This window comes from Protopterus annectens, chromosome 11.part0 (genome assembly GCF_019279795.1).
Source record: "Protopterus annectens isolate FY-2018-M chromosome 11.part0, PAN1.0, whole genome shotgun sequence".
Taxonomy (NCBI): domain Eukaryota; kingdom Metazoa; phylum Chordata; order Ceratodontiformes; family Protopteridae; genus Protopterus; species Protopterus annectens.
This window is the reverse complement of record NC_056745.1, coordinates 96,813,231-96,828,632: the sequence shown is the minus strand read 5'-3', so window position 1 is coordinate 96,828,632 and position 15,402 is coordinate 96,813,231. Positions and strand designations below refer to the sequence as shown.

Here is a 15,402-nt window from a genome sequence, read left to right as displayed (position 1 = left end):
TAAGGATTATTTGCATATATCCCATGTGCCTCTGATATAAGAGGTTTGGGAGGTCACTCAGTGGAAGTTCTAGCTTTGCTGGAGTTTTCATTTTGTTTTTACTGATTGTTTTTTCAGTGACCTTCTCGCTCATTGTTTTAGTTTGTTGTTTGGGATATTTTTGCAGTGACACTAATGATAATGGACATCAGCTGGGTATAACAACACCGTGTTTCTAATGCAGAAAGACATGCTGTAGGTGGATTGGACACTCTAAATGGGCTGTAGCTGTGAGTGTGTGCATGTGTGTGCCTTCTGTGGAAGGTTGGGTGCCGTGCTGGCAAATCGACACTGTAAAACTCCACTGCCAATCATGTCGGACAGGTGATCCACTGTGGCGACCCCTAACCAGGAAAAGCCGAAAGAAGAAGAAGAATGGTGAAAATGCCTTGGTCATCTGAGATGCAGTGTAAAATGAAATAGATAAAAATAATGTCAGTGGTCAGCAGCAATAATTAAAGTTTAGACAGATGATACCCTTTATTTAAACAGTTAACTGATCTAAAAGCAAGAAATCCACAGTGAAAAAAATAATGCAAGTGGGGGTGTGGCTTGGATGGCAAGCTGAAAGCAACATATTTCTTGAGCTCTGCAGTCTTCATTTTTTCCTGGCATGATTTTTTTTTTTAATTTCACCAACAAAGACCCGAAACTACTAGAATTTGGATTCTGGAAGTCGTAACCTAGAAGTTGAAGTAATGTTTAGGCTAACATTTTCAAATTTTCCTGTCAAACTTTCAAATAGAAGGGACATTGAAACCACATTCACAAAGGAAGATGAGTAGCTCCAAGTTTTCTCAACAAGAAATTCCAGTGAAGAAAGAAATGCAGGTAATCCTTACTACAGTTCAAGACTTGGTGGGTAAAATAGACAAATTAAACTTAAAAATGGACAATATAAAAGAAGATACCACCAAACAAATAACCTTATTAAATGAGGTCCTTAAATAACAAACTGCCCAGATTCTGTAACAGATATAGACTTCAGGTTAACAGAAAGAGAGAAAAACATAGACTTTCTTCTTCAAGAAAACACCAGAATCATTGAAGAGATAGACAACATTGAGAATAGAACCAGGAGAAACAATGTAAGAATATATGGCATCCTGGAGCAGATGGAGGTGGATAATATGATTAATTTCTTAATTCTTGGATTCCTAAAATCCTAAACCTACCTGAAGCACTATCCTTCAGGATAGAAAGGGCACACAGGTCTTAATTACAACTTCTATATCCAGTAAAAACAACCGTGCAAGATCTATTATTGCAAAATTTATCTCCACTCAAGACACATATCTTGTTTTAAGAACTGCCTGGTCCCGTGCTCCATTAAAAATTGGTGACCAAATTATCAGGTTTGACAATGACTTTTCGCCCCTAATAATGTCCAAAAGAAGAGTATGTGTCCCTCTAATAAAATCATTAAAAAAGGTAGGAATCAAAGCACAACTCATATTCCCAGCAAGAATAAGACTATTTCTGCCAGAAGGAAAGAAAATGTTTGACTCGCTTGAAGAAGCATCCACATTTCTCCAAAAAAAAAACTTTTAAGTCAACCTGAACCCATGGATTCTTCAATTAACTTAAACACATAAGCTTCAAAAAAATGAGTGGACTATTAAAGAAAAAAATAGACAAATGATTATACATGATTAAACATTTCATGCAAGTTTTTGTTTTCTCCCTTTTAAATAATGTGTAATCCTACACAGAAGGTAAACTAACTTCTTTTTTCTCTCCTATTATCTTTTCCACAACAATGCTAACTTTATAAATAATAATTCAAGTAAATCAAAATTTTATCTAACTGTAAACTACTATTTTATACTTTTATGTCCTTATATACATGGCAGCACAAGTGAAATGGTATAAAATCACTCACTCATTTCATATATTTATATATATTTCTTTTATAGCCTATAGTTATTTCTTCATGTATGTGCCTTTCCTTTCTGTTTTAGTCCTAGCGTCATAGTATTTAATCACTGCAGGAGAGAGAAATGCCTACTGTGTTACTTTTAAGTATTTAAAAAGAAAGTGGTGGCATTTTATTATTACATATACATTTACTACTTAACTGAAATTCTGCAGTGTGCTCCATTTAGCTAATATAGCTGTGTATGGTTGATAATTCGGAGCCTTTATTTTAAATATTCATCATTTTACAAGTTACACTTAAAAGTTTCACTTCACTAGAAAATTCCTGACTACTTACTTTTTTGCTGGTTTTTGACAACTTTTGTGAAGCTCGAGCTTCTAGAGGCTTCAGTTAGCTCCCAGATTCATGAAAAAAATCTGTGATGTCTTTCAAGAAGAAAGTGTGACCTTTGAACCAGTTTCTCTTCACAGAACTCTAACAGCAAATCAGATTCAAGAACGATCATTTGAACTATTTCATTCATATAGCAACTATTTTTATCTAAAAAGTTTTATAAGCATATGTTTTACTGTAAATAGTGATTTATTTAATCTGAATTACATTTATATTTAAATAAGAATTGCAAATATGTTTCTGACAGTGACAGTGTTAAATGTATCTTTTTTCCTCTCTGCTTTAATGACATTATAGCTCTGCATTTACTTATAGTAACAAATAATTATTAATATTAATTAATGTATCTTAATTAGTCTATTTAGATTAAAAAAAATTAAGATAGTGTATACAGCTTCAAGTTTTTAGTTTTTCCATATATAGTATATTAAATTGAATTTTTCATTTTGTATGTTTTTAATGTATATACAATTTCCCTTCTGCTTGCTATTAACCTGCAGTAGCTAGAAATTCCTACTAGATGTAATGAGAGGGTTAGTTTCTGGCTTCTATGAGAGATATGGTAAGCCTGGATTTAGTTTATCCATGCAGAAGGTTGTTAAAATGTGTAGTTTTATTGTTTTCAAATTTAGACTTTTTAAATTGTCCATATTAGTTTTTTTTTAAATGTATTTGTCATAATGAACCAAGGAAAGCACTTTTCAGTTTTACTTATAATAGCAGTCTCCATCAAATGATAATATTGAACATTATGTCTATTAATGTCAATGGGTTGAACAGCCCCATGAAAAGGAGTAATGTCAACAAATATTTCATGCTACATAAAACAAATTTTGCATTCATTCAGGAATCTCACTTAACAGAAGATCTAAACAAATTAACTTTTAAGGATTATAAGATTTTGGTAAGTTTAAACTACAACCACAAAAGAAGAGGTGTCCTAATTTTACATTGAAAATCAATGCAAATTCCAGAAATAGTTGACTCATACTCAAGCAATGATGGTATGCTTGCTTTAGTCATACTAAAACTAGATAAAAAGATGTACACTTTTACAAACACCTACAGGATACTGGGTATTGGGAATATAACTTTGGAAAATATTTAGACACCATAACATTAAAGTCTAAAGGTGAGTTACTATTAGCAGGTGATTTTAATTGTATCTTGTCCTCCATTGGTACTACAAGCTCTAAGCCCTTCAAGATGCCCCTGTTGCAAAGCACTTGAACAACTATATAAAAGACAGAAACCTAATTGACATTGACGGTATAAAGATACTATCCTCCCTGAAATATTCTCACTACTCTTAAAGATTTGGCATGCAGACCAGCATAGACAAAGTCTTTGTAACCAGTACTTTACTGGCCAAAATTGATAATGTAGTGCTGAGATCATGTCCCTGTCTGACCACAATGCTATCACCTTCAATGTAACACTTAATACTGACTCCTTAAACTTCTGCCAAAGACTACCTGCTTATCTAGTAACAGTATAAGGATTTAAAGAATGGTTTCTAGATGAAATAAAGCTTTATCAAGATGTCAATAATAATGGAGAGGTTTCAGATATTATCCTGTGGGATGCTTTAAAGATAGTCTTACATGTTAAAGCCAAAGGTTGGTATATAAATACAAAGAAAGAGGGGGATAAAAACTGGTAGACATGCAAAAAGAAATTAATAAACTAAAGCTAAAACATACAGCAATTGACAAATCTGGGTCTATATCTGAACATCGAAGTATTACAACATTGAATGTTCTACTATCGAACCATTTCACTCGAAACACCATAACATCGAACACTCAGAACAGCGAAATTTTTCCCAGGGAAAACATTTGCTGTTCCAACAAACATACACACAACACAAGCACACCAAAATCCATAAGCCACACACATACACTTCACAAAACCCTACACTAAACCATACATACACTACTAGCTATCCACTTACCTTAACCCAACCCTAACCCTAAGGTCCGTAACTACCGCACACTCACCTTACCTGTTCCCTAACCCTAAAGTCCCTATCGCACACTCACCTTATCCGCTCCCTAACCCTAAAGTCCCTATTGCACAATCACCTTACCTGCTCCCTAACCCTAAAGTCCCTATCGCACACTCACCTTACCCTCACCCTAACCCTAAACTCCCTATCGCACACTCACCTTACCCGCTCTTTAACCCTAAAGTCCCTATCGCACACTCACCTTTCCCGCTCCCTAACCCTAAGGTCCCTATCGCACACTCACCTTCATTCGCACACATACCTTAACCCGGTTCGTAACCTTCACTCCACAGTTGAGGAAATAGCAAAGCTGCAGAAACGGCCCACCGAATACTTTCCCTAGGAAAGTATTCAATATTCTGCAGCTTTGCTATTTTCAGAGTTTGATGCAAAGGGTTCGATATTAGAACATTCGAAGTAGTAATACTTCGATGTTCTAATATAGACCCACAAATCTGCTTTAGCTGACATAGGTAAACTGAACAAGGAATATTAGGATATCACGCAGCATAAAATATCAATAAAGCTGGAAAAAATCAGATTACAATCCTACTCAATTAATCCCAAGAGTATGCACAGAATTGCTATTAGATTACAACATTTAAATGAAAAAAGTCATGTAAAAGAAATAATATACACTAGAAATAATCAAACTATCAAAGTTACAGATCTAGAAAAATCTTAAAAGCCATTATGAGAATATTAATAATAATAATTCATCTACACGTGATAATAAAAGTATAGACAACTTTCTTGCTAATAATATTCAAAAGAAGCTATCCAAACACAATATTAATAACATAGATAAAATCTTTCCCTTTAAAGAATTAAAGGAACAAATAAAACATCTTAAGACAAAAAAGCACTAAGGTTGGATGGTCTAATTCTGAAATTTTAAAAACTCTTACCTGATAACATCTTGAAAATCTTACTCAATGCATTTCAAGAAGTTAAAACTACAACAAACATCCCTCCCTCATGGAAATATTCTATCATCTCTCCCATCTTAAAACCAAATAAAGAGCCCAACCTTTGCATATCATACGGGCCAATTGCTTTGCTTAACATTGATTACAAGACACTTGTGTCTTTCTTAGCAGACAGATTAAATAATATTCATAGTTTCATAGGTGTGTACTAGGCTAATGGCCCTGGGACCTTTATAAGCCTAGCCATAGGATTACCCTGGCATAGTGCCACCCGACCTTAGTTCCTAGTGCCTCTGTCAAGTAGAGACACTGGTGTTATCCCCAGGGTAAATTTTCTGTTTCCCATCACTCATCAAGATTTCTCTTGAAGAGGGTCAGCAAGGTGCTCTGCTTGACATGTATGGTAAGTCTGTTCCATAGCATGGGCAGTCTCTGGGTTATGAACCTGTCCCTCCACCATGTTCTGCTAATTGTGGTAATGAGGTTGAGGTCTCTGGAGTGTGTGGTGTGGAGGGATTGGAATTTCTTTAGATGTAGCATTTCTAACAGAGCTGGATCAGACATGGCTTTGTAAGTCAAGCAGATAGAGCCTCTAAGTAGGCGATATGAGACAGAGAATAGTTGTGGAGTTTTTTGAGTCTGTCCATATAGGACAAGTATTTAAGACCTAGGATCCTCTTTGTGAGGTACTTTTGCAGCCTCTCCAGTTATTGCAGGGGTCTAGTGAGGTACATGCCAAATGGGGTATTGTACTTGATGATTGGCCTAATGAGGGAAGAGAAGAGGGAGACAATGACCTCTTTCTTCCTGGATGCAAAACCCTTAGTAATGAGATGCGCCACATAGAAGGACTTTCTCACCACAGTGGCAATGTGGTGATCAAAAGTGAGGTTGCTGTCAACCTGTGTTCCTAAATCTCTTATAACATCTTCTTTGTTCAGTGGACTACCATCAATGTGGTAATTCATGGGAACCGTGTTTTTCTCAAAAGGGATGATGACTCATTTTTTGGCATTGAGCTTAAGGCCATGGTTCTGACACCAGTCATTGGTCACAGTGAGGCCATTCTGTAGCATGTCAACATCACTTGGGGAGTTAATAATAGCTCCTAACTTGCAATCATCTCCGAACTTTGTCAGCCAGAGTCCCTTCGTGTTGGCCTGGACTTCAGAGAAGTAGATACCAAAAAGGTGAGGACCCAGGACCAAACCCTATGGGTCTCCACTCGTGACTAATCGGCAGTCTGACTTGGAGTCAGCTACTTTCACACTGTGGGTTCTTTCTTTGAGCCAGTTTGCAACCCACCTAGTGATATAGGGGTTGATGCCAAGCTTAGTGAGTTTTTCTATGATTCCTGAGTGAGGAATGGTATCAAAAGCCTTGGCCAGATCAAGGTAGGCTGTATGAACCACCTTGCCTTCATCCACAGCTCTGGTGACTGACTCAAAGAAGTCGACCAAGTTAAGCAGGCATGATCTACCCTTCACAAAACCAAACTGTGTGGGCTCCAGAGTTTGAAGATTCCCTACATCCTTGTTTATTAGGTCCATGATGATGCATTCCATAGCTTTGCATATCAGACTCATCAGGCTAATGGGGCAATAGTTCCCAGAGTCTGTAGTCACTCCTACTTTGTGGAGAGGGATAACTGTAGCAGTGCAACCTTCGGCAGGGACAAAGCCTGAGGTGAGGCTGTGATTGAACAGAGTACACAGGTGAGGTGCCAGTTCACTGTGTAGTTCATGTAGAACACAGCCAGGGATATTGTCTGTTCCCATAGAAGCTGTATTCTTGGCCTTGGACAGTGTTGTTTTAACCTGTGCAGCAGTAATACTGGGTGCCTGGCAATCTACTGGTATTGTGATTGGTCCTTTGTGGGGGGGTAAGGTTGGCACCGAATCTGTCGGCCAGTATACTGGCAAAAGTGGGATGGTGTGCATATTAAATCTCTAGCTATCATTACTGAATCTAATTATAAAAAATCACTCACATCTAATTACCAACAACTTATAAACTCAATTACAAGTCTAACTGACAGTTGGAACAGACTCTTCTTCACATTTGAAGAGAGACTAACTTTAATCAAAATGATACTGTTGCCTAAAATCTTATTCATTGGCCAGGCTTTAATAATTCCCCCACCTGCCAAAATTAAACCGAAAATTAATAACTTATTACTCAACTTCCTTTGGCATCCCAAAAAAAAAAAAAAACAAGAATTTCTCTTCAATGGCACACCACATGCTGGGATGAAGGCGGTATAGGATTTCCAAGTATTGATTTTATTTAAACTCTGCATTTGTTAACATAGTGTTGCTTTGGAATAATACTTCTTATATATCATATTGCAAATCCATAAATGAAACCTTACTTCTTAATAGTAATAGGATATTACTTGAACCATATACTGAAATACATGCAAAAGTCTTTATATGGATTATAAAAATATACATTCAACATGAAAGGTCAAAACTTGTTCTTACACCTCTTATAAACCCAATATTGCTGTTATTTAAAAAGCTTATGTTTTCTAATCAATTAATTAAGAATTTATTAATAATTATATTTCATATGTTTGATATCTTTTGATATTCAAAAAATGTTAGAATTTAAGAAGGGTGACCTATTATATTGGAATCAGTTTCTCTCAGCTAATAAAATAGGTTCTGCAAACTATTTGATCAGCAGATATACTTTGCAAAATTGCAATTGGCTGGACATCAGACTTGTAAGGATTTTATACATATTAAGCTCACACCCTTATTAAAGGCATACAATAAGAGGAACTTAAAAATCTTAGATTTTATCTCAACAATTATTAATAGTTTACCCAAGAACACTTCATACATATCTATTATTTATAAAATTCTCAGAAATGATTGTAGCAAAACATGTTTCTTTTTGGAATTATTCATGTGAAGTTAACAAACAAGTATTCTCAGAAAGAAAACTTTGTTTACAGTCAGCGAAGGAATCCACATCTTCCCTCTTCTGGTGTGTATACACTTGGAAATTTTTATACAGATGTTTTTTCACCCCACATTAGTGACTTAGATTAGACTAGTAATAATGCACAAGAAAGATGACATGAAATGCTGGAGATGTGGACATCCCGATGCTGACTGGATACATATGGTTGTTAACTGCAAAACAATTTCCCCATTATGGTTAGACTTTAGATAGCTTTGTAAAGCTTTATGGAATGACAGTTGTACAATTTCTGACTCCCTTATCCCTTTCAGTGTTCTTGTTCCCAACGTCATTACTAAAAAAAAAACATTTTTACTATGGTCTATACTCTCTATAGCAAGGAAAATTGTTCCTAAAAGTTGGAAATCCCAATCTACTCCTGTCTTTAAAGTTGAGTTTATTCATCTTGTGAAATACATTTGTAAGAACAAGATTGCTACTATAAAAGCAAAGAATAAGAACACAATTCATCATTTAATTGCTTGGACAAAACTGGCTAATCCATTAGAGAAATATTAAGTGTTCTCCTATGTATATTGCTTTTTTAGTTACTATGGACAATTTATATAGTTTATTTGTTTTGTTCGTGTTACTATACTGTTAAGTTATTGTGTTATAAAATTAATAAAAAACATTCTAAAAAAAATAATGCAAGTAAACACACTATAAGTACAGAAATCAAAATCCTGAAAGATGTCCAGTTAAAACCATAGAAAGAACCTATACATTATTTCTGTTTAAACAGTTGCCATAATCACAATAAAGAAAGCAGTAGCTTAGAAATGAAAGAAAGGTTAAAATGAAATAATATGTGAGCCAAAAAAATAAAGTTCAGTCAATATTAAATATAATAAATGTTTCCAATCAAAACATATTGAATGTCGGCTGCTTTCCCAAAGTCACAGAGACCCATGTGCTCCTTCTAATTAGAAATTGCAAAAATTCTGTCTGGGAGGTCAAGGGACACATGGTTCCAAGTATTTGTAGTCATGGACTATATCTAGGTAAAAAATGGTGCCGCCTGTTAAATGGCCATGGAAGCTGCATAGATGACATGCCTAAATTAGCAAACTAAATTTCAGAGCCATCTGCTAAAGAAAAAATGCATAGCAGGCTCATGTTATGGCAACATTAGGATGCCCCGACAGGTAGAACCACACTGATCCATAATACAGGAACCATTGCATGTCACATGTACTGCCACGAATCAGTGTGTGCACTGTGTATGTGGACATTGTGGCTATATTAAGTGAAGAGATGTACATAGTGCTTGTGGCTGTCATCTGTCTGAGACACTCACAACTGGAGCCATAGCTGTGGGAAGCCAGATCTCTGCATGTAAAAAGAGTGACACTTTCTACCCCCGGCTGCTGTTCACCTCTTTGTTCATGATGTTGCTCTCAGCAGTTCATCCAGGGAAACTCTTGCATGATGCAAAGACTGGTGTTTTTGTTCTCTGCAGATTTCACCCCTTGAAGCTCTTTCTACTGCAGTTGCTTTTTCTCAATGAGATAAAGTCCCAAACTACAAATGCTTGCAGCCCTACATCCCTCGACATCCAATCCTAAATCTGATGCCAGTGGCTAAAATTACATTATCCACCTTAGTAGAAGTAGATCAGCAATCATCTTATCCTTCAAAAGTAATCCATGTTCAGATTTCACAATACCATCCAAAGCTACTCGAACAACAGGAGTTAAATTCTGAGCAAACAGTAGTGACTGCAGATACAAAAAGATCCAGAGAGAATTACGTCAGAGCAGCTAACTGAAAGAAAGAGACACAGAAAAGATGACTGTAGACCCTTGTAGAACTCATACAAGATAACTAAATAAATCCAACCTTTAACAGCAATTAGTCCAGGCACTTCAGGTCCTAACTCTATAATGGTATGGTAATCTACCTGATATGACATATCAAATGTATTGACAAGTTCAGTAATAATTCTGGAATGTTGGCAATTTTATAAAGAAAAGTAAAATTATTTATGATTGGAATCCTGCCAGTAAAATATCCTGGAAAATGATAACACCTGAAAAAGAATAAGATAAATGACCGTAATTAAAAAAAAAAATATATATATATATATATATATATATATATATATATATATATATCTTATTAACAAGTTTTTCACATTTTGCTCACTAGACACAAGTGGCTTTCTATTTTTAAAGAGGTCAGGTGGCTGTACTTTCTGAACAAGAGACATCTGTAGTTACAAATACATTTTACAAGATAGTTATTTGTCATATTCTGTGCAGACAAAGGTACGGGATGCTGAAGAATAGTTTCTATACACATATGAAGTTATAAAAATGTTTACATGGTGTGCAGATTACTTTTGAAAGTTAACAAAGTCAAAACATGTAACAGTGAACATGAAGCAAAGCAAAATACTATGTGCTACTTTCTTTGAGTAATTTGACTACATTCAAGAGAGTTTTAATATTTAAACCTGAAAATTATTAGAACAGGTTGCTTGATTTCTTGTTACATTTGTTAGCACTTGCGTTATGCATAACAGGAATATGCATTGCAGTTTTCTGAATGTTCACTAGATGATACAAAATTGTATTTCTTTTTCATTAGGTAAAAGTCAATAACATAGTAAAGTCAACACCTGTCAGAGAAGGGGATATCGAGGCTACTGTCTATGGAGCTATAATGCATGACATTAAGATTACATCTGCACGATTGCAGCTGACATTCACACCCCAAAACAATGAATTTACAATCCAGCAAATTCAAGGGCAGCAGTTTATGAAGACATTTGGTCTTTGCGGTAAGATGCTTAGCCGTAAAGAATGCTTTTGAAATGTTAACCTTTTTTAACTAATTTTTTTTAACTCGGGTTTCATTTACCTCTTGTTAGCATGAACTCTGCCTAAAAACGTGCAAAACATTTTTGTTAATTTCTCTTCCATTCCAGTAAACAATTCATGCAGTTGCATAAATTTAACCATAAATCATGCTGAGCACTGAAATTTGTTTTGTGAGAAGAACTTACTGAGTTGTGCTTGGGTGTATGTTTTTTTTTTTGGGGGGGGGGCTAAAATTAGGGAAGTAGGGGATCAACTGCAGTTAACAACAGTGTGAATAAATAAAAAAAAAAAGAAAATAATTTTTTTTGTGGTGGCGGTATCAATCCCTCCATACCCTCACAAATAGCACTGTCCCTGAATGCCAGTACTTTATTACTTTATTTCTTTGTTGGCACATTTGCTGTGGTGTCAACATTTATGCAATGAAATTTGCTTTGCATTACCATGTATGGGTTCGTCTTTGTTCTGAACATAGGAACCACTATGTTGAGAATAATTTATCTGATTATGGTTTTAGAGGATATATGCATTGCAAATATAACACTGTCATTATAGCCAGTGCAACAAGCTTCCAGTAAATTCTACAATTATCTGAAGGTATTACATTAAAAAAAAAAAAAAAAATATATATATATATATATATATATATATATATATATATATGTGTGTGTGTGTGTGTGTGTGTGTGTGTGTATATATATATATATATATATATATATATATATATATATATATATATATATATATATATATATATATATATATATATAAAATATATATGTGTGTGTGTGTGTGTCTGTGGATTTATATATATATATATATATATATATATATATATATATATATGTGTGTGTGTGTGTGTGTGTGTGTGTGTGTGTGTGTGTGTGTGTGTGTGTGTGTGTATGTATGTATGTGTGTGTGTGTGTGTGTGTGTGTGTGTGTGTGTGTGTGTGTATATATATATATATATATATATGTGTATATATATATATATATACATATATATATATATATATATATATATATATATATATATATATATACACGAACTGCATATATTCAGGTTTCTCAATGTATCTACTAACTTGTTGTAGTTATGTGTGTATGTGTTATAGTCATAGGATATATGTGTTTTAGTCATGTGTGTATGTGTTTTAGTCATATATAGCCTTTCTGCCCTACAGCCATATTTAGTCTCCACAACTCTGTTCCCCTCAATAAAACACATCCCCATAGGAAAGCTAGTAAGATCAGTTTATTTGTATGCCAAATAAATCTGAACCTCTGAAAGCATCAATGTGATAACTGGAGCTCTTTAATGGGCAGCGTGCCAAACCACCCACATCCATCAGCTTGTTCAGCTTCCAAAGCCAAGCGCCATGCCCACAGTGTTCCCTTGGCTAAGCAGGCCTATTGCTACAATGCAGGGTTGTACACCATTCGCTCACCCCATTATGCATACTGACAAACTAGCCTGGTAAAGACAAAGATAGCGATGAAAGGGAAGAAGCTGCCCCATATTCTGCTCAGTACTGCCCCCTCTGTTTCCTTGCTGTACCCCTTTCCTTGCAGTGCAAATACTGACCATCATAACTGTAATAACAATCAGCCTACATTTACAGCCTTTGAATGGGGTCAAACCCAGACTAACCAAGAGACCATCAGTACTGGGAAAATAAATAAATAAAGCTGACTTACTCCAAGGACTTCAGTAGCTCAAAATACTGCTGTCATGTTTGAAATGCTAATTTAACCCTTTACCCACCTTCAGGTTCTTCAATTAAGTATTCCAAATTTTTAAGCTTATTTTATCAGTTTCTACTTTTTTCATTATTTAAAAGTCATGATTACAGCAATGAAAATGTTAAGCTTCTTGAACAAAGGATGACAGTTATAAACTAAATAAATCAAAACCAGTATCACATAGGTGAGTGCTATCTGAACAAAACCAAACTGGCTCTTTATCGAAAGTTTACAATGTTCAAGAACAAGATATATCAACTGAGCTGACCTTGCTATTCTGTGATTTATAAATTTTTGCATTGATTCTAAAGTTGATGGGTTCAACGCTCTGTTCCAGATCAACCTCAGAATTTGTTAGAAAGCAGTTAATGCTCCAGAACCAGGCTTACATGAATTAGCAAACCTGGCTGGCCTACCTCATGAATGATACAGTTCAACATTGGAAACAAGTGCTTCAAGAGTATTCTTGGAAAAACCCTTCCATATCAACACCATTTGGCCATACTGCTGATCTCTTTGCTGACTGGGCAACTAAAAACTGATCCCAAACTAGAGTACCATACAACCTGTAAAAGGAAATGCACAGAATGTTAATGTGGGGAAACCAAGTACTTCTCGAAGGAGTCATTCTCTAATGCGTATCCTAGCTAATTCTGAGAGCCTCCCAATATGAAATATGTGGAAAGAATAGTCTCTCATGGGTTACCCGTGTGCCACCAAAGCTCTCTGTAAAAAATTAGGAATAACTGGTCATCTCAAAGGGGTCTTAAATATTACATCTGCTAGTGAAACAATGTGAGACAATCTGTAAAGGGTCACCAGTCACCACCTACTCTTTTGAACAAAGTAGCAGACATGAAGATCTGTCCAAAATTGCCTGCTGGCTTAAGCCCTGCTTATTGATTTTGGGCCCAAAAATACACTCAGAAATAAATCCTGAGTGACAGATACATCACTCCAACATAATGCGACCAACAGCTAACTGACCAGAAAAGATCTCAAATAAAGCCAGTTTAACAAAGTAGCCCAAACAAGACATCTGCATATAAAAGAAACACACTTTATTCCTCTGACGTCTTGGCCGTAGCCTTCAAGGAGTCCTTGAAGGCTACGGCTGAGACGTCAGAGGAATAAAGTGTGTTTCTTTTATATTTGTGGATTGCTCTGTGGCTGCTTTTCTTTTTTACTGGTTGCTTGTTGTTTTATAAGACATCTGCATATCACTAACTGCAGGATGGCTTACATTCACTATGCTATATCACAAACTCCAGACAGTGAGCCACCTGGAATCTCTGAATACCCCCTCTGCCCTTTCCAGGCCTTTCAGCTTTTAGTTATCCAGCAGACATAACATTATAACCAGTAAGCTGAGGGCTGATAAATAGATTGTACAGTCTTGGCTGCTTCATTCAGCATATGTGTAGACACTATAAAATGGATGACAAGACAGAAAGACCAATTCCTCTCCTGATGTACAAACCACAAAATATCCAAAAAGATTGAAAGGCCACCCCATAGCCATTTTTAGTAGTAGAAGTTGCATACCGACATCTTAATCACTCTTCACCAGTTATCTAAATATTCACAATATGATGGTAAGATTCTCTGGGTCTCTATTACATGCTCGAGGACTATTTTCTTCGAACATGGAAAGGTTGACACATAAACAGTGAAAGCTGTAAACCGCGAATAGCCACTTCAGCAATTTTTTGTTAGGGGAAAAAATTTGCTTGGCCGTAAAACAAAACAACAAACTTTAAAATGCTAATCAAGTTGGGGGGGGTCTGCCTCCCCACACTGCCCTAACTAAATATACCAACTCTGAGATCACTCTACATTGGAGAAAAAGGCAATTCCCAATAATGGCCAAGCAGATTTTGCGGAAATGGCCATTCGCGGTTTACAGCTTTTGCTGTTTACATGTCGGTGTTTAAGTGTTCAAAGAAAATAGTCTTTGAACATATAATATAGACCCGGATTTTCCTATGTATCAAGAACCAAACTGTGAAACCTGGATATCTGTAGGCAAGCAAGGCTATCAGCTAAACTGTCACAGTTTCCAGGGATATGTTTAGTGGAAATTTATTGATTTGAAGACTATGTAAGACTAACAGCCTTAACAAGGATTGAACCCATCAAGATCTGAATGTTTTTCTCATTAACGCCTGAACCACTGCCTGGTTACCTGAATGAAAAATGACTCTTTTGTTATGAAATAAATTCTACCATACTACTGTTACAACCCAAATAGAAATAAGTTCCAAAAATGTAACATCTTTCTTTTGATCTGCTCATCTTCATACACCTGGCTGTGCCATTAAACAAATTTGGTGCCTGTGATAAAACCTATCCATCCAGCCAATAGAAAATCCCAATGTAGTCTGAAATGAAGAGGCACCATATGTACAAGTCTACCTTCACTTGCCTAGTACTTACCTCGTGGTGTTTCTGGTGCCCACCTTTTAACAGATTGGCCATGGACCTAGTAAGCACCCTACCTAGTGCAACCATCCTGCAGGCAAAATTGAGGAGACCAAAAGTCCCATGGCTTCTCTTACTCAAAATGTCTTGGCATCTAAAATCTGTTGATAACTTCCTTCAAGTGATCTAATGTGC

At 35.8% G+C, this 15,402-nt stretch overlaps 1 protein-coding gene across 1 annotated transcript in view; it reads left to right on the top strand.

Annotated features, from left to right (window-relative positions):
• Window positions 1-15,402, top strand: part of VWF (von Willebrand factor) — a 749,192-nt gene that overhangs the window by 465,064 nt on the left and 268,726 nt on the right. The window contains exon 36 of the mRNA XM_044087471.1: window positions 10,811-11,003. Coding sequence (XP_043943406.1) covers window positions 10,811-11,003 — 193 coding nt within the window. The remainder of the gene's footprint in view (window positions 1-10,810; window positions 11,004-15,402) is intronic.